This window comes from Melospiza georgiana, chromosome 5 (assembly GCF_028018845.1).
Source record: "Melospiza georgiana isolate bMelGeo1 chromosome 5, bMelGeo1.pri, whole genome shotgun sequence".
In the NCBI taxonomy this organism is placed as follows: domain Eukaryota; kingdom Metazoa; phylum Chordata; class Aves; order Passeriformes; family Passerellidae; genus Melospiza; species Melospiza georgiana.
Genome location: NC_080434.1, coordinates 53,892,209 through 53,912,827, shown reverse-complemented (window position 1 = coordinate 53,912,827; position 20,619 = coordinate 53,892,209). Strand labels below are relative to the sequence as shown.

The 20,619-nt window shown below is 38.6% G+C and overlaps 1 protein-coding gene across 1 annotated transcript; it reads left to right on the top strand.

Annotated features, from left to right (window-relative positions):
- The first annotated feature begins 2,169 nt into the window (after window positions 1-2,169).
- Window positions 2,170-19,362, top strand: SH3BP2 (SH3 domain binding protein 2). The gene is made up of 13 exons (XM_058024478.1): window positions 2,170-2,378; window positions 7,873-8,012; window positions 9,045-9,147; window positions 10,788-10,905; window positions 11,493-11,563; window positions 11,927-12,015; window positions 13,354-13,419; window positions 13,963-14,461; window positions 15,344-15,452; window positions 15,779-15,834; window positions 16,271-16,352; window positions 16,609-16,668; window positions 17,085-19,362. Exons 1-13 carry the CDS (start codon window positions 2,269-2,271, stop codon window positions 17,220-17,222), a joined length of 1,641 nt encoding a protein of 546 aa, XP_057880461.1. The 5' UTR covers window positions 2,170-2,268; the 3' UTR covers window positions 17,223-19,362.
- The last annotated feature ends 1,257 nt before the right edge of the window (window positions 19,363-20,619 follow it).

The following is a 20,619-nucleotide window of genomic DNA, read 5'->3' as shown; positions in this document are numbered from 1 at the left end:
CTACTCCTGACAATGCCAGGGAAGACTGGCTGATTTCCTCAGCAGCCCTGCTGGAGTGAAATCCAAGTGTTGGTTTCAGATGCTTTGGTTCTTCCTTTAAGGCTGAGTGATAACTTATAACATAAAAAAAATGAAATATCTCTTTTGGAGTGAAATTCTCCCTAGGAGAGCTTGGTGCAAGGCTGCTTCTCACCACTGATTTCATGGGCACAAATGAAGATTAATCTGAAAACCTTATACCAAAGGTCCATGCATAATAGAATTTTGCTTTGTGAAGGAGGATATATTTAAAACTCTTTCACTTCCCTGGCAGAATGGCAATCAAATCCATAAAGTTTTCATGTCTTTTCAGATTCCTTATTTGCAATTTTGAAGTACAGTCCTTCTGGTCAATGTTTGGTCCAGAAAGCTAAACTGAATCTAAACCTTGTTGTTGTTCCTTGGTGGAACACCTGCTCTTGTGTGTGTGTGTGTGTGTGTGTGTGTGTGTGAAGTGTCTTCTGTTCTGATTCTAAGAACATCTTGATAGTCACATCTTGAAATCACCAGAGAAGTCGAAGTGGGATCTTGGAACTTGAAATGAAGAATTCTGCCGCATTTCTGAGTACTGAAATGAAGACAGAGAGAGCACAGCATGAGAAAGGTTAGAGGGGAGAAGCAGTACCTCAGGAACACTTGTTGGATGAAGGAGGCATGGTTTAATGAGACTGCTGGAGCCAAAGAACATGGTACTAGTAGTTGTGGAGCTTGGAGGGGAAAACCAGGAGTGAGGTGTCACATCAGAAAAGGGAAAGAGGAACTGAAGGGTTTTTTCCAGTGTTGCATATGCTCAACTGCTGTCATTCTAAATCTATTTCTTTACTAAGTTAGAGAAACAGCTTGCAAAGATGCTAATGCAGATTTAGCAGAATATGCTTAGATAACAGAACTGAGGGAGGAAAGACAAATTTAGGGCAGCGTGCCTTAAATGGGTAACTGATACTGTAACAAATAAAGTAAGTGAATTTAATTCACAAACCACTGAGCTTAGTCCTCTGTAATTACTTTGTGTGACAAATCTGTCAAGCCACTGAGACAGCTGGGTATTGATCCTTATTGAAGAGGGATCTTGTGTTCTGATATGTGAATCCTTTTGGCTCACAACAGGTTTGTGGATCTAAGATTCGATTTTCCTTCCCATAGAGCCTGGCAATGGAAGGGGTGCAAATGGGTGCCCTGTGGTGAGAGCTGTTTTTCTAACCCGTACAGCTGTGAGCAGTATCTAAAATATTACTTTCTTTTGTGCTCTGACTGTTGGGTCATTTACAAAAAGAGATGTTGCATGGAGCTTCTTCCTTCTATTTTGGGATACCGATTCATGTCCGCTTCCCCATAAATATGTGAAGTAATCCTTGCCTGACACAATTATATATGTTTCATCCATCACTCTGAAATTTGCTAGTTGATTTTGTCTTGTTCAAACTTTTGAACCTGGAGTGTTTTTAAATTTGGACAAATCAGTGAAACACTTGAACCCTTTTAAGAACTCCAGATGAAAAGAAGTGTAAAACAATGACATTTATTCATTATCAGTTGGTAATACTTGTGAACAATTGTTCACTCTTGAATTTGGATTTTATTGTCTCTTGTGGTTTGTGTAGCATTAACTGTACAGGCAAGACTTGCTCTAAAGCATGTCTATGCTGCAGAATTTTTCAGGATGGCTATTTTGATTGTCTAGGGCTGAAGAAGAAAAGACAAGCTCCAGCTGTGGGGGAGAAAACAGATTAAATACTTACAGTTCTGTGGGGCAGTGCAAGTACCTGAGGCACAGGCTCTTCAGGAGCACAGGCAGCGTTTCTGAGCCGTCTCTGCCCGTGTGGGAGCTGGAGCACACTGAGAGAAAAAAAGGACAAATTTCTTTTTCTCCCCTAGGAAAGTGGTTGATTGAAAGGTGAGTGGGAAGAAAGCGAGCGCTGGAAAATCCCCTCCGCTCTGTATCTCGATGCCTGCCAGGCGTTTGAGCTGTGTGGGAATTGATTTATAAGCTCTCTGGGAAGCTGGGAAATCTGACAAAGAGAGCGCTGCCGCTGACAGCGGGGGAACAGGAAGTGACAGAGGAAACAAGTCATTGCCTCGGCGTCACTTTTGGCCACAGAGCGCTGCAGATGCACCCGCGCCTGGGCCAGGGCTGCTTTTCCTTCTGTGCGTTGGGCAGACGGCAGCTACAGCTGTGGCTTCCAACCTGGGATCCCCCAGAGGTGGGAGAAGCGCAGGGATGTTCCTGCCATGCCTGAGAGGGGTCAGAAGTTGTTGATGGCTTTGTCATCCCAAAGGAAACAATCGCTCGGTGGAAGCGGCTGCAGAAAAACCATGTGTCGGTCGGACAAGGGCTCCAGGTTAGTGCTTTTGTGGCTTGTGTTCCTGTCATCTTGTCTCCTTCAGGTCGAGAGCAGACTGAAACTAAGAGTAGAATATGGTATCTGAGCTAAAATACCTTTAGCTGAACTAAAACACTTTAACTCATGCAGAAGATTAAATGATAGAGAATTGGAGTGGGAAGAGATTAGTTGGGTATTGGTTGAAAACTTGTCAGAAAAGAAAAGCAAGTTGAAGCAAGTTAAAGAGAGTAAATTTAGCTACACAGTGTATCTCGGGCTTATTTCTCCGTTCCCTTTGTCTTGAAAGATTTTTTTTACTTCAGTGTTTGTACTGTGCTATTAATCTTTCTGAGAGAGTATTGTGAAAGGGGCTGTTGGAAATATTAAGAAGTGGAATGTGTAACCAAAAAAAGTAGGAGAGATATGGAAAAGTATTTCAGAACTATTGGAGAATGGTTAATAAATAGACAAGAGACCTGATAATTCTGCAGAAAGCAGATTTAAGAACAGATGGTAAATGTTTAAATGCTTGAATCGAGAAATCATTCTAACTCAGAATTGCTGAGAGCATATAGGGGAAACTTTTCATGTTCTGCAGTGTGTAATGCTGCCTCATTTTTGGTAAAGCCTGGATACTTCAGTGACCCTCTGCATGATTTGAAGAATATATTCATTTCTGTAAGTTATCTATTATGTATGTCATGTTATTTGGAAGTTATTTATTCAGAAATAAACTAGCATCTGGCTTAGCTGGGCTTTACTTCCACATAAAACTTAAGGACTAGAGGTTATGAGATTACAGTTGTAAAAGTTTTCAGATGTAGTTGGCATAGAGAGCATTGTTACAAATTCGGATCAGGTTTACTTTCTGTACTGCAACTTTGGAGGCTGTTTTTTTGGTTTTTTCCAGCATGACCACCAGAGCCAGATCATAAATATTATTATAACAAGTGAGAACTTTTAAAACAACTGTTGGCAGCTGTAGTCTCAGAGAAGAGAGTAATATTTTTTTGCCTATATACTGCAAGATGTGGAGATGATCACATCTGCCATATATTCTGCTGAAGTTAAGCAAGAACTGAGGGCTCTTCCAGGATGCAATCCTTAATTGAATCAACTTGTATTTGCTTTAATTGGGATGAATGCCAATAGCTCTTAGGGCCAAGAGGGGTAAGTGTTCTTCTACAATGTAATCCAGATTTTTAACCTGGCAGAATTTTACTTTTACTCATGGAGGGACTTTCAGCCTATAAAGTTATGCCCTAGCCTTCACTCTGGCTGTTCTCTATCCACTGAGTGAGGGATAGATTACAATTGCTTCACAGATGTATACATTTATCTAAAACACAATAACAGAAGTCTGCTATCCATTCAGAGTTTCAGCTTGGTAGCAGTACTATGATTCAGAAAACACTTCTGCATCTGAGTGGCCCTGTCTTGGTTATGAGAAGAAGTGTGTGAATTCACTTTTATTCATGCTGTTTAACTTTCAGGGTACTTTGAAATAAAAACTGGCTCATTGTGATAGTGTTTGAGAAAAGTATAGTGATGCGATAGACTTGGGCTGACTTTACTGACACATGAGCAATACACTGCAATTTGGTTTGGTTTTCAGTCTGGTGGACCAGTTTGTATATAAGAAGCAGTTACAATAGTGATTATATAAGCTCTGTATCATGCTCCAGAGTGTTGATTGCACCATTCTGTCTTACCAAAAGCACCCTTGAACGATGAAGCACATCCTAGAAACTGCTGTTCTACTCTCTCCTGCTTCACTGCAGAGCCTTTCATCTCCCTCCCAGGCATAGAATTGTCACAGGGATCGCCTGAGAAACAAAGTGATGCAAAGTGACCTTTCCCTGACTGCTGCCATCCTCTTCTTGTTCAGAGGGTTCCATTCAATGGGGGAGAAGATTAGTTCAATAGCCACATGCAGTGGGTTTGGGACTTGGTGGAAAACCTGATTAAAAAATTTAAAAATATGCCTCTAGTTCCTTGGTGAGTGAGAAGAGAAATAAAGTGTGTAGCTATTACTAGAATCTTTTACCAGACAATGCATGGGGGATGTTGTCTTCTGTTTGTGACAGAGGATCAGTGTCAGAAGGAGCTTTGGCTGCACTGAGTGAGGCCTTTCTGTTAATTTGGTTGTCAGCCCTGTGGAAGAGGCTCTCCAATGCACCAGAGGTGAAAATCTGTAACTGGGGCTTTGGCTTGTAGTGTAAGAATGTGACTGCATAAGAAACAAGTGGGAAATGTCCCTCTGTTCTCAGTAATGCCAAAGTTAACAGTGACTTCAGTGACTGCTGTGGCACCTACCTGGTAATGCAGCATCCATCTGTTCTTGATGTAATCTGTTAAATAAGTTACAACAGGAATATCAAGAGTTGAAGGAACCATTCAGTGAGCTAATGGCCACCATACTATAGATGCTAAGACCACAAAAATCTTTGAGCTTCCATTTTTTCCTTCTCTTCCACCCCTACAATAAAGATTCTGAAGTTAGATTTGTGTTGACAGCTTTCTCCCAGCAGTGGCATGCAAAATAGCAACATCTGTCCTTACAGAACTGTTTTGTACAGTCAAGAAAAGAAGAAAAATCAGATTAGGTCTAGAGTCAAAGTACTTAAATGCATTTTAGCAGCATAAGTGAAAGATTTAATCTCAGAGTATTGAAGTCTTCCCTAAGTGTCTACCATGTTCCTGCAAATGAAAGTGCTTGAGGAGTGTACAGATATGATGAGGAGTGTTATAAGCCACACTGAAATCCAGGTAATAGGCTTAGCTGCCTCTAAATCTGTTGAAAAGCCTGGTGCATTAGGTGGGCTCTTTAGTTCATGTAATCTGTACTGATCTGTCATGGATTTCAGCTGTGTCTCTTCTTACTCACTTCTTTTATTCACTTAGCTGGGCTGGGGAAGTTCCACGTTTTGGTCTCTGTTTTCAGGACTGTTTTATAGTAAGTAGACAAAAATAAGAAATTTTTGTGAAAAGGGAAGCAGAACTTGATACTCGGCTGTCCTTTCCTGTCAGGTAAATCCCATAGTCTGCACACTGTAAAAATGGATTATTTTTTTTTTCTGTTTCCATAGTTTTCTTTCCTGTCTGCCTTAAGATCTGTTTTTTAAGGTAGAGGAGATAATGCCCATCCAGACATGCTTTAGTGAGTAGTCTGACTGGTGCACTCCCCTATAGAAGGCAAACATGACCAGTACAAATATTTCTGCTTTCTGTATTTACCTAGGGTGCCATATACTTATTGCCAGTGTTTGACTTTGACTTCCTAGAAATTTCAACTCACTGGTTGTTTTGGATAACTTCTCTGAGACATTGAACTCTGTCTCTTCTGATAGGTTTTCAGCCTACATACGGAACACTGAAAGAGTTTCATACCATGCACTGGGTGCTTCAGTCCTTCCTTTTGTTCTTTGTAGTAAAGATACAGAGGATTGGAGGACCTAAGATGAACATGAAACTCTTGGATGGCATTGAGACTAATGTTGGAAAAGTAGCATCAGAATATAATCATCTGAATGAAAAGGTTTCATTTTTACTTAGTCTATTTTCTGAATGTAACTAGAAACAGACTGAAGTAACTTAATTTAAGTTCTAATGGTTAAACACTGTTGTGTGTATTCTTAAAAGAATAAGCCCAGTTGCCTTTGCAATCCTCATTTCAAGGAAATCACTCTTAGCAGTGCTCATGTGGTTTGGTGTCAGCAGCCAGCTGGGTAACACTCTCCTTTTCCCTCACTTCAACTGTTCTGCAAGATGTGGAGAAATAATTTGAAGGATTTAGGGGGGCAGGGGGAATGTTAGCTTCTGCTACTATTTTTTGATTTTTATTCTTAAAAGCTTAAAATACATGAGTAGCTCCTTTTTGGACACATTGCTGTTGCTAGAAATTTTGTTGTGGAGGAGGAGGAGGAAATAACTCAGCTTGGAAAGATCTCAGTCATTTAATAAGAACAGGGAGGAAACAGCAGAAGGAAGGACACAGCTGAGTAGAACAAAAGCAACTTAGTTTTTGGTGAGCAGGAAGGTCCAGGGAGAAAATTGGGATACCATGGTGTCTTGACACATCTGCTGTGGGAGCCTTTTAGGGCCTTGGATCCCATCTTCTCTGACTGTATCTGCTTCATAACACTGGAGACCAAAACCTAATTTATGTGATTAAATCTTCTCGACTGCCTAGAGAATTTAATTTAGTTTAAACTCTCCTGGTAGAAATTGCTAGGAATTTCTCCCCTTTCCCACACATGCATCATCACCAAACAGCAAACAGATCTAAATCCTAAACTGATCCTAAATGCAAGATCCATTCGCTTGCATTTCTGTTTTCCCTAACCCATACAATGGATACACACTTTGCTGTTGCACCTCAACAAATCTGAAACACTTCCTTATTCTTTTCAGAATGGAAAAAGCAGTTTTAGGTTGGAGGGGCAAGTGCTTGGGTAGGGTGTTGTGCTGAGGCTCTTGGGTTCTATGCTGAGCCTCACAATTTACATCCCTTACTATCCCTTTTGGGAAAAGGAGAAATGAAGAAGATCCATTTAATTTCAGTCATGCTCTGAAAGTTTTTCAGTTCTAAACCATCATTCATTTATCAGAAACTAATTAACTGGAACTTCATTAGTTTGCCTTTCACCTTTACCTACACCTGATGGTAACAGATCCTTTTATGTCTAGGTCAAAATTCCCATTCTATCCACATGTGATTTCTTTTCCCCATGACACAGTAGGATTTTTAGCCTGGTTCTGTTAGTAGTTGAAGAAAGAAAGGGCTCATCATGATATATCAGAATAAGTTTCTACCTCAGAAACGAATCTATTTGGTTTAAGATGACAGCAGAAAGAGTGCTAACTGCAGAGATGCTTGGTGAAGCATTACATAAATAATTGATATATAAATCAAATGGAAGCCTGCAGGAATCTGAGAGTACCTTCATTTGCACAGTATGCTGTCACATGTAACATACAGTATGAGATTATATACTAATCCTTTAAGTTAAAGAATTAAGAGTTAAAGAATAAAACATGTAAATATCTGGAGTAAGTAGTATTGGATGCTGCAGTTACTAAACCTTGACTTGATTCCCTTGTTGCACAGACAATGACATTTTCTGTATATACGTGTGTCATGTGGCACTTGGGAGAAGAAACCAATTTTATTTCCAGTCACCTGCCTGATTAAGCCTTGCAGTGTTATCTGGAGTATTTTTAAAACATAACCACTCAAGCAACATTTACTAAGCACTTTTTCTTTGTTTCAACGACTGTCAATCACTTTTGAGAGCTGTATAAAAATAAATCGGGGCTTTTTGCACCACGTTTTTTTATACGTTACAAAGTTCCTGGAATCTTTGAACACCCTGTCTGTGTTACATTCTTGAGTACTGAACCACATTAGTTGTTTGGAAAGCTTGTTTAAGGAAACAAGCTTTGCTTCTCAGTACTCATTCCTTAAAGTAAATCTGAGTTTTAAACTGTTTTTAATTATTCTAAATTGCAGAATGATGGCCTCGCAGGAGCAGGTCTGGCCAGTTCCAATGAAGGCAATTGGAGCACAAAACCTTCTGACAATGCCTGGAGGAGTCACCAAGTCAGGGTATCTTCATAAAAAAGGAGGCACCCAGCTGCAGATCCTCAAGTGTAAGTTGAATGAGGTATTAACTAAATCAAATGTTTTAAATGCTTGCCTCTGGGCCCAGTAACAGATTTTGTGTTAGCAGACTGTTGAAGCTGTTTTTCCACTTTGTATTGGAATACAATTTTACTGGAATATATATATGAAAGACTCCTATTGAAAGATTTTCCTTTAATTGCTTTGCAACTTTAAATCATAGATAATATATGTTGTGGTTGATTTTATTTTGCTTGTTTAGTTCTCTTGTCAAGTCCTTCACAAGTAAGATTTTCAAGACAAACAGATTCCCAAGATATGTATGTTTTCTGAAAGAAACTTGTACTCAGCTTTTTTTTTTCCAGTTGGTTATTCTGTACTGGAAAAAATATTCCCATCTCCCACTGCTGTTGTGAAATGGAAATTTTCTCACTGCCAACATTGGGCTGTACTTAATAACAGTAATTTCTTCTGAAATCAGTGTTTATTTACATGGGGAAAAGTTCATATTTTGGGTTTATATATATGCTATTCATTTGGTATCCCTGTTTATACTGAAATGATGCTTATATAGTTAAGGACAAAGATTACTGCCTTTGATAAAGGAAGCAGTATTGGCCTCTTTCAAAAGAAGAAAACAGGATACCATTTTATTGGCAGGATTATGCACTTGAGGTGAAAGAAGAGAGGGAGATAATGGTTTGGGGATGGATGTAAATATGTGTTTGTACCCTGTGGCTGCCTTGCTGCTATTGCTTATTCCACTAATAAAGGAGCAGAGGTGCAGGTCAGGCCTGCAGTCTCTGAGGCTTCTTTTGAAGCTTTCAGATCAGCTGCCTCTCATGTGAGGGAATCACATATTACCCTTAGTGCTGAAACTGCAAATGGACAGCTTCACTGTGTGGCTGATCATCAGTGAGCTGTCACTTAACTTGTTTGTGCTCATTTGCAGTGATTCATATGACTACTAAGGTCTTAAACAATAGTTCTACACATGCTAAGAGGTTCTGGTTGTTCTGCTGCCCTTGCATTTATATTTTCATCACTTTTTATCTTTTCAGGGCCACTGAGATTTGTGATTATCCACGAGGGATGTATTTACTATTTTAAGAGCAGCACATCTGCATCTCCCCAGGGTGCATTTTCTTTGAAAGGTTACAACAGGTAAGTGCCAAGGAAGTTGTTAAACACCCAAGCTCCTTTTACTTAATGCTAGGGGCTATGGGTTTCATTTCTAATGAAGTTAAACACAGCTACATCTGTTGTTTGGGTTAAGCATTGATCTCAGATTTCAAGAAATTTATTCCTTTCAAATTGTATATATGACATTTCCTGTGCTTGGTGAGTGGATAGCCTTCTTTTTCTGTCATTTAACCAGTAAAGCTGTTTGAATTGCAATGGCCTTGCTCCTGTTACTGATTAATGCACACTGCACATGCAGATAGATTCTTTCAGACAGACCTTCTTTGTTCTGTAGAGACCAGAAAGGAATCAAAAGAGAAAATTTATGGAGTTACTAATTCAGCAACTGTAGTTAGTGTTGAAACTGTATCAGCTACAGAGTGCTAAATAAAAGAATGCATGTGCAAAGTATCTGACTCATTTCACTACACATTTTTAATCTTTATATTTACTTTGCAAGTTGAAGACAGGACTATGTGGCTTTCAAGTTAGCCAATACTGTCAGAATCTGAATGCAGCAGAAGTACAAGGCCTACTAATAAAAGTCCAGCCTAACTTTAGGGAATTGCTGTTGAAATTGGTGCTAAGAAAGGTTTAGCAAGAAAGAGGGAGTGTAGAGAAATATCATTGTGTTGATCCTAACCACTGCAATTTTATGGTAATTGTATATGTGTACCTTTCGCTGTATAATATTCTCAGAGTTCTGGAACAAGGAATTGCCTTTTCTTAGATTGAGAGCTTTTCTAACAGAGCATGACAATGGCACATTTTTAAGGGAATGCACTTGTTAACATTGTAGCTAGTTAAAAATTCAAGGGTAATTTGTAGGAGAAATCCACACTGTAATTTTGTCATGATACCAATTTCTGCTCTTAACACGAATGTGAACAATACCATGGAATCTGTAAATGCTAGAGATTGTTCATTCCTTTTTATGTATCTTCATTCTAGCAGCCTTGATTGGAATAGGGACCAGGTCTTGATTAATATAAGGCACAGAGAAACATTATTGAAAAAGAATTTGAACAGAAAGCATTGTTAGATTGAGTAGTTGCATAAGAGGTTTTTAGATTTTTCTTCCCCCTAGGATCCCCAAATGAAGAAATTCGTTACACACACGAAAAAGAAAGTGGTTAAGTTATGCTTACTTTAAACTAATAAAAAAATGTGCAAGAAAGTGTTTATAAGGGAAACATGTAAAAATGAAGTTTGCTTCTATTATTAGTTTTTCCTTATTTTCATGGGAAATGTTTTGATTTCCCTTCTGAAATAGTGACTTCTTGAAATAAGGGCCACGAGCACCCTGAGTACCTCTTGCAGTGTGTGGTGCTTATGAATAAGTGTGATTAATTAACTCTTGAACAGGCCAAAGCAGCTGTTTATAAATGTCTGGCTGGGGGATTAACAAGTGTTCTTCCTTTTGTATTGTCCCTTCTACCACAATAATGGAGAAGTACTGCAAATGCACAAATGGGGATTTCTGTGGTGATTTTCTGGGCTTGGGGATATTTTCCACAAGGCAAAACTGGTCAATGAAACTGCTTTCTGTCAGTGTTTATGCCCTGCATAGCAGCATTAACTCTAAATGAAGATGTTTCTGTATTGGTTGCTCTATTTCTCAGGGTGATGCGGGCAGCTGAGGAGACAACATCAAGCAACGTGTTTCCTTTCAAGTTGGTTCACATAAGCAAGAAGCACAGGACGTGGTTTTTTTCAGCTTCTTCTGAAGATGAAAGAAAGGTAACTTTCTTCTTTTGCAACAGCATTTTCTTTGAAGCAAAAAGAGAATCCTGTACTTCCCTAAAATCTAAATGAACTGGAAATGCAGCTGAAATTTGTATACCTGGTTCTTGAGCTCCTCTGAAAATCGTGTCTGAAGTTTTAACCATTAACTTAATGTTAATTTAACTTGTAATTTAGGGAATGGCTGTGACATACTAGATAGTATGGGTTTCTCCATATTTCATAAATATTCCATATTTATTTTTCATCAAGTAAAAAGTAATAATGCGTAAGACTTTGATAAATTCTGAAAACTGTTCAGTGAAATCTCTCACTCATAAACATACTCTGAATATAATCTGGCTTTAGGAATAACAGCCTGAAATTTGCAAACTGAAAATTTAGTACTTCAGTAGGTTCCTACAGCATTTTAGATAGTCAAAGCATTTGACTGCTGAGGCTTTTCAATAAAAAAGCAATGGATAAATATTATTTCAATGTATGTTCCCTGCACAGTTACTCTGATCTTACAGAGGACAAGATACATCTGCATTTAATGATTTAAAAATTGATGTGTTGAATGTTGTATTTTCATTTTTGTTTAGAATTGGATGCTATCCTTGAGAAGGGAAATTGGTCACTACCATGAGAAGAAAGAAATAATAACAGAATTTAGGTATAAACCTTTATTCTTTATTGGCTTTTTTATCCCTTTTGCATTAGCTCTTTACAGTGGTGTTTTAGGCTTTTTGCACCTACAAGTAACTTTCTGTTAAATAAGAGCAGGCACAGTATGACCCAAGAGGAAAATCCCATCCCAATTTGTACTTTAAAGAACATGAAGAAAACCCCAAATCTTTAAACAAAGAGCACTTTCAATGTCAGCTTTGTGTAATAGAAATGAAATCTTTCAAAAGACAGCAACAACATATCTGACTGTTAATTGGGAAATAGGAACAGATTGCTTCTGCTTTTCCAGCGTTCCTTTCCAGTGCTGCAGTCCTGCTAAACAGAAGTAACTCTGTCCTTTCTCTTGCAGTGACTCTGGTTCTGATGCTGACAGTTTCTATGGCTCAGTAGAACGTCCCATTGACATCAAGTATTCCCATCATTCAGCAGATAATGAAGGTGACAAATTCAGACACTGATAAATAAGGCTTCTTTGTCGCTGATTTATTTCTTCTGAATTCTGCAGGAATTATTCCCATAGTTTAAGTAAACTGATCCAATTTGTAACTGGTGTTTTTTTACAAGGTGTATCTCTGTAGTTTTAAATCAGCAACAGATATTCTCGCCATTAACTGTTGACACAAATAAAGAATTTCAGATCCTTTAAGGAGGTTGATTAAAAGTGAGACAGAAAGCCTGTCAGGCAGGCATTCGCAGCATATTTCAGCAGCTCATTTCCTAGTCAAGAAAAATGTTTGTGAAAACCAACATGAGAAACCTTGCCTTGAGGTTCAGCAGGGATCCTTTCCTTTGCCTTTCCCCCTCTGTCCTTTCAGATTTCCAAGGGCAATGTTGATGGGAGCAAGTCCTCTCATTTCCTGAAAGGAAATTCCTGATTATTCTGCAGGAATGGGTCTTGTAGGAAATCCTGTTCCATTGCTGCAAGCAGAGCAGAGCAGACTTATCAGCATTTCATGTGGAGTTGCAGTTTAGTCCTTCTGATTTTATGGGAGAGGAGGCTTGTATACAAGATAAATGATGATAAGAGGCCTGGTAGGAGTTTAAATTAGGAAAATTAGAATAACTGATTTTTATCAGATAGTATTACCTATTTTTAGGGCATTCCTCTGCATGTTGTCCTTCAGGCTCCTCTTATAATCAATGATCAGAGATTACTGCCTAGAAGTAACATGTTTTTTGTGGCTTGGTTATTCTGATTTACAGTTAAAGGCAACATGGAAACCACTTAAGCAGTTTGTTGTGGTGCCTATTGTTTGTTGTTGTTGTTGCCAGAGCAAGGCAAAATAATTAAATTTGTTTTGTGGATCACTAAGCTTGTTTAATCTTCCAAATTGCAAAATCCTATGTTTTTCTGTGGTACGGTTAAATTCTGTGAGTTTTGTTGTTTTTTTTTTTTCCCAAGTACTTTTGTCAATGCATCCATGTGGTTGTGTCTCTGCAACTTATTTGAACTTCTCTCAGGAAGGCTGGAACACTAGAAAGGGTCACCAAAAAATAATTTTTTCAACTTGTAAGTTGAAAAAAAAATTTAACGTGCAGTGTACTTGATTCGCCTCTGTTATAAGAGATGGCTTTTTTAATTGACATGAAAAATTAAGGAAACGCCTAGAGAGCAGAGAGATGGATCCAAAATGTTAATTTTTTTCACCTCTTCAGAAAAAAATACCTGAAAAATATCTGTTTTAAGGAGCCCTAAGTACTTGATATACTCTTTCTTAGGTTTCCTAGCTTCCAAGAGTATTTTTCAGAGTCTGACACACTGATTTTTATCTGCAGATTATGACCAGGAGGAAGAGGATGAGTCTTATTTGCAGCCAGATACTTCTGACATAGTGAAAGATGGTAAGTGATTTCTTTGATTCCCCATGAGAGGCCCCCAGTGAAGGCAATATTCATGTGGAATGCCAGGTTATTGTCTTGTATTAGTCATTACTATTCCAGCTGGTAGAATAACTGAAGTAATGCAGAGGTATCTAATCCTGAGAGGTATTTAGGGTCAGGAGTTTGTAATAACAGCAGTAACCATTTACAGAAAGCATGTAATTTCTTTAGGGGTGTTTTCTTGGAGCCTCCTGCCTGGACTGACCTGTATGTGGTCATCAGTCTGGAGCAGCAATCATGTTTTTAAGGAAAAAACAATACAAAGTGAAGTCTTTGCTAAGCCATCGTAGGCCATCATGCCTGAAGAAAAATAGCGGGAGTTTATTACCTAGAACTTTCAGAATTCTGCTGAAAGTTAAATGCTTGTCCAGCCTGTTGAGTACTGTCAGACCCTATGCCAGTGAAATACCTTAGATCACATAGAAAATTGATTTGAGCAGTCTCCTTTGATGACATACTGTATTCCCCCTCAGTGTGTCACATTTTTTATTTTTCTTTCTGCAGACATGGTGCTGCCCCCTGCGTACCCACCTCCGCCCGTTCCTCACGTCAGGAAATCTCCCTACTCCGAAGCAAGGGCACATTCCTACTCTGGCAAACCAAGTGCACCAGTACCACCACCCCCTCCTAAGAGGAGCTTACCTGAAATCAAACTAGAGCCACCCCCTGTGCCCCCTTTACCTGTGTTCAAAAAGCCTGCAAGTGGCAAAGAGTCTCACCCGCTGCCCCCAGAGCCTGCGCCTCCAGCCCCAGCCCTTGCTCCTCCAGAAGCGTGTGAGAAGCTGAAAACCTTAAACCTTTCCCCACGGACTCCTCCTCCTCTGCCAGCCAACAAACCCAAGTTGTCCCAGCTTGCTGAAAAGCTAGCAGAGCCCAAAGTGCCAAGGGAACATGGTAAACCTGGACTGTTTGTGCCACCCGTGCTCCCAAAGCCACATGTGCCAGGCCACCAGCCCCCTGCAGTCAAGCCCAGAACAGAGAAATCTTTAGGTCCCCAGTTACAGTAAGTATGAAAACACAATGCACTATTTTTTTCAGTCACTTATTAGTTAACTAAGTTTAGGCATACTCAGATTCACACCGACATCTATGTCTCTTCCCTGCACCATCCCTCTCTCTGTTGTGCTTTTTTTGCCTGTTATTTGAAAATCTGCAGTGAATCAGCTGATCTGGTTGGACCTGTTCTGTGCAGGAGCTTGGACTAAATGATCTCTAGAGGTCTCTCCTTACCCAAATTAATTTGTGATTATCTAAATTAATCTGCAAGTACTGCCTCCAGCTCTGGGGGCCCCCAAAACAAGAAAGAAACTGTTGAAACTGGTCCAGAGGAGGCCACTGAGCTGATCTGAGGGCTGGAGCACCTTCCTAAGTGGACAGGCTGGCAGAGTTGGGATAGTTCAGCCTGGAGAGGAGAAAGCTCTGGGGAGACTCTTAGAACGCCTTCCAGTACCTAGAAGAGCTACAAAAGAGCTGGAGAAGGGACTTTTGACATGGGCATGGAGTGCTAGGACAAGGGGGAATGTCTTTAAACCGAAAGAGGGGAGGTGTAGGTTCAGATTAGATATTGGGAATAAATTATTTACTGGGAAGGTGGTGAGGCATTGGCACAGATTGACACAACCTGTGGCTGCCCCATCGCTGGAAGGGCCACATTGGATGGAGCTCCAGTCAACCTAGTCTAGTGAAAGGTGTCCCTGTCCATGGCATGAGGGCTAGAATAAGATGGTCTTTAAGGTCCTTTCCATCCTAAACCATTCTAGGATTGTATTATTTGGAGGTTAAACTGAAGCTTCAGTTCTAGTTTTGCTATTCCTTCAGTGTTTAGTGTAAATTTGTTCTGCTTTCCTGATGAGATATCCTTCAGTTTTCATTCTGTTTCTGCCAGGAGATCACCACCAGATGGACAGAGTTTTAGAAGTTTTTCATTTGAAAAACCAGCACTACCCTCCAAGCCAAGCCAACCTGATGATGACTCTGATGATGATTATGAAAAAGTAAGATGAAGCAGATGATCCATTCTAAAAGAATATTTTTTTCCTTGGTTATGTATATCTTTGGGAACATTTAAAGTGCATTATTTCAGGACAAGAGTTGTTTTCTGAAAACATAGTGTTGTGTATTTTTTTTCATTTCTTTTTGAGCTTTAGTGAATGCCTTGATAAGTTACGGAGTTTAAGATTGGAGAAAGAAGTGAAAAGTAAAGATTAAATCACTGTTAATAATTTTAGATTATGGCTGTAGCTTATTTGCATAACAAGTTGCTAGGGATTTGAGTTGTCATTGACTTAATGGTGATTTATTTTCTTTGTATTTTTTACAGGTTGGGCTGCCTGTTTCAATATTTCTTAATACCTCTGAATCCTTTGAAGTTGAAAGGTAAAATGTGATTTTAAAATAGTTCCTTAGAAGTCCTACAAAAATCTGTACTGAACTGTAATCCAAAGATAATTCTGATAACTTGTGTTTAAAGCACGCACTGAAGTGTTTAATATGCAAATCACTTTCTAGATAAATTAGTTCAGTGCTGATATATCAATTGACAGATGAGAATGCCATGTGATTTGGCTCCATCTGGAGGAGGCTGTTTTGCCAGGATGCTGGATGGACCAGAGAGCCAGATGATCTGTGCTGCACTGCTGGTTCAGGTGCTAGAACAGTGACTTTGTTTCACCTATGATCTACTATGAATTATTACACCCAGACCAGATATTTGTATTGAGAATTTTAAGACTGTAGATATTTGATTTTCTGAGTGCTAATAATGTCATGTACACGAATGATTGTAATATATCTCATTGTTTATTCTTTTTAGGATATTTAAAGCTAGTAGCCCACAAGGACAACCACAAAATGGATTGTACTGTATTAGGAACTCATCTACTAAGCCTGGAAAGGTAAATTGCAATTTCTGAGTCTAACCCCCAAAAAACTTCTTGATTGAGATATACTGCATTTTATATATGTTAAAAGTACTTAACAATTTAGATGTGGTCTTTTCTTAAAGCAAGCAAATATGAGAGAATCCCTATCATAGTGTCAGTGATTGTAAAAAAACTTTTTGGGCTTAATTTTAATTAATTCCTTAATAATACCTTGACTTAGAAGAGCTTGGTGGCATAGACTGAATACATTGCATTTTTCTTCTTCAAGGTATTGGTTGTATGGGATGAACCTGCAGGAAAAGTGAGAAACTACAGAATCTTTGAAAAGGTCAGTAGCTGCACTACACTTGCATCTTTAGATTATATATGTCAGTGTGTATTAAAAGGGGGGGATGCATATAGGTAAATATCAGAATTAACAAGTCAAGTCTAAATTTGTTCCCACCTCTGACAGTAAAAATCAGCTGATTTACAAATATCTGATCTAGGATAAAAGTTCAAGTACTCAGATCTGGGCTTTTTAATTGCTGTATTATATATATCATCATAAATTTCAGCCCCAGTCAAATCCTAGTAAATTCCTGAGTTTAATTTGGACTTATTTGTGTGACTGACTAGTTTGCAAAGGAATAGTGTATTTGAAGGAACTTAGTTCTGATGATGATGATGTTCTGGCCCTTTTTCCTTTAGACATTGAGCTAGAAACACTACTGTCAATGGTTACATTTGTTTTTTCTACAACAGGATGGCAAGTTTTACCTGGATTCAGACATCCTGTTTTTGAACATGGGAAGTTTGGTGGAATACTACAGCACTCATGTCTTACCCAGTCATGACAGCCTGATTCTCAGGTGTCCTTATGGTTACTCCAAGCCAAGGTGACAGGACAGCCATGGCTCAGTGCCACCCTGCTGCCCCTGAGGACAGGACTCTGCCTGCTGGACATCCCGCTGTTTGCACACACAAACTGGGTCTGTGTCCACCTTTTATTATTCTCTCATAAATTGGTATATAAATTCCATTTAATGAACTTCTGGTAAAACCTTAGAGTCCAGATCAGTGGATTTTATGGTCTTTTTCTTTACAAAGATCTGAACTGATTGTGCTGTGAAAGCTGTCCAGGATACCCACACCTTTTATAAAACTGCTGCTATTACTAATCTCCTTGGAATGTCGAAGATGAACATGAACAGAGAAGTGATCTGAACACAGCTGATTTAGAAAATGGACACTTCTGAAATTATGTCAGAATTTATTTGTGACAGGGAATACTAATACCCTGACTTGGAGGTACTACTCCTGAAGTCAGCATTGGTGCTCAACTGAGATATTTTGTATTACTTGTATAGCTGATGTGTACATAATGAAGATTTCTGTGCAAATTATTTTATTTACTATAGGTAAAGATGATCAGGAAATGAGGCTTTTTTTTAAGCCACCTCTTATACCCTTGTACCTTCTGAGTACAGTAATCACTATCAGGTACTGTCTGGCTGATATGGGTGTGGCATACACATACTGCTTCATGCCATGCACTTCAGAGAAGTGTGGGACAATATTGATTTGGCTTTCATGGGAGCTCCATCGTCTGGTTCTGAACTGGAAGGGTTCCTGCCACTGGTATTTTTAAAGGGAAAAGAGAAAGGGCTACTTCAGATTTTGGGGGAAGGGAAGGGAGCCATTTGAATGCTCCAAATTCCAATTAACAGTTTGATCTCATGTTGCCATAGTCAAAGTTTCTTTAAAAGAAAGCACAAAAAACCACCTGAAACCATGATTGTGATGCTACTATCAATCCAAAAATCTTTGTGGTCACACTTTGCTGTCAGCCAGCTGCATTCTTTTCTAGGGCAAAACACACTACCCTAGTCTGCTACCAAGACTTCTTTTTTTATTAAAATTTCTACTCAGTTTGTAGTTGCATGCAAAACAAAATCTGTCTTTAATCTATTGTCAGTGATAGACATTACCAGGGTGCTTTTAACATTTATTCCCTAATATTTTTGGGACAGTTATCCTAAATCCAAGGGCTTGATATTTATGCCAAAATTACTCAATTTCTCCTCCATATTAAAATTCAGGAATAAATTTAGTAACGTCTTAAGTAATTCTGGTGATTCAAAAATAATGTCATAATGGTCTCATACTCTAATACTTGTAATAATAGTAAAAAAAAAACCTGTCACTCCTGAAACAGGAGAAGGCATCTAGTTTTTATCAGTCTGAATTTGTATTCATAAACTTCTTTTTCTGTTACCCTTTAAAAGTTTATTCATGCCCATTTTAATCTTGTTACCATTAGATGGTCACAACTTTAAAATCATTAAAAAAATAATCAGAATTTGCTTTTTATGAAAACAATAAACCAAGATTTAGTCCCTAGGGAATTTTTCTTACTAATCAGATGGAATATGAGGATCATATACAGGAACTGAGGCAGGAAATTCTGCCTCCATCTTTTTCAAGAGACACAGACATACACAGTATCAGTCTTTTGATCCCTGTTCCCACCATAATAGGGCTTATGTGTGTAAAGAATGTGAAGTACTTAAAATTTAGATTCTCTTGAATGCTGGATATTTTTAATTTTATTCCTTTTATTTTAAATTAGTATCCCTGTGATGCACTATCCTGACATTGATCTCTCTAAAGAAGGCTCAGCCAAGACAGAATTTAAAAACATTTCTTTGGCAAATATTTTTATGTATATCAGAGTAAGTTCAAGTTTCTTGCAATATTCACACCTGTCTACAGAGTAAGATTTTCTCTGTCTGAGAACAATTGACTGCATTGTGTCATTACAATGTTATTTATAGTATGCTCTCTTTGGGGCCCTATTCAGATATTTGATTGTTTGCTCAACTTATACTCAGAAGATTTTTAAATTGTAAACATCCATTTAAACCCTAACACACTCTTTACCTGTGTAATACAAGAATTGCAGATATGTAAATTTTTGTGTAATTTCCTTTTTGTATCTAAATGTATAGATTTCTGAAATGGATAAACTTTCAATGCCAGTCCACCTCATTTTGTGTAGTTGTCTTTAATTTCATGGGGGTGGGTTCTGATGCTTTTGTTCATACCCGTGTTCTTCTAATAGTGGAGTTAGAGGAATTAATTTTCAGCATTCCTAAGAAGCAAATCTTCATGTTCTAAACAAATCTGCAATCATTTATATTCTTTCTTGCTCTTGCCCCTACATACTAGTCTAGTCTGTTTTATAACAAATCAGGTGAGTTTCTGGTGTTTGTAGAGAGGAAAGACACAGCCACAATGCATGGCTCAGTATGTCTCCTGTATTTCTCACTGATCTGCCTCTCCTCGTTCCTTCACCACAAAGCAGCCTTTGTGTCTACAACCTCCTACAAACTCCTTAGCTTTCAAATAGTTTGTGGGGAATTGTAAAAACAGCATTTGATGTGCAAAAAGAATGTAGTTCATGAATTTTGGAATATCCAAGTAAAAGTCATTGATACTAATTTGGAAAAAGTCTTGCCTCCTGTGACTCCAGATAGAAGTGTTACAGGTCATATTTGGATGGGGATTGCTGTTCTAGAGAAAAAAAGAGTGCTTTTGAAAATAAAACAAGGGACAATCAATGGCAGCATGTCATAAAAAGTGAACCAAAATCCAAACAATTTTTCTATGACAATAGAGGTGCTTTGTGTCAGCAGTCAAGCTTTCCCCACCTCAGAACTTCAGTTTTCACAAGAAGGTGAGTAAGTAGCAAGAGTATTTGTGGCCTCAAGTGGCTTCATCCTTTGGAACATGTAAAAGGGCACTGAAGATTTCAGGAGCTGAAAGTGTGATTATGTAGAATTTGGGGACATCTGCTGGTCAGCCTGTTCCACACAGGGATCCACACAACAGGAATCCAGCAGCTGAGCATGTGTGTGCAAGTCATTTGGGACAAATCAATCTTAAGTGACTTCAGATGGAAGCTAGAGATCAAAGCTAACTTCAAGTGGAAACTTAACAGGCTGGGTCTTTGAAACTTAAGACTCTTTTGGCATATTTGCCTCAAATAAGTAACAATATTGTTTAGCAGAATTACTCATCTGAATGTCTTCTAACCTAAAGAACAAAGAGATAAATTAATCTTTGTGTTTAAATTATTCTTAAAATATACTTTGAGGCAGAATTTACATAGTGGACCTCTGAGCACCACCTAAATTTATGCACATCGTGGAACATTAGGCAGCTGTTCTGAACATGAAATACTTGACCTAGCAGCAAGCAAATGTTGCAAGAGTTTCCATCTTATGAAATACCTCCT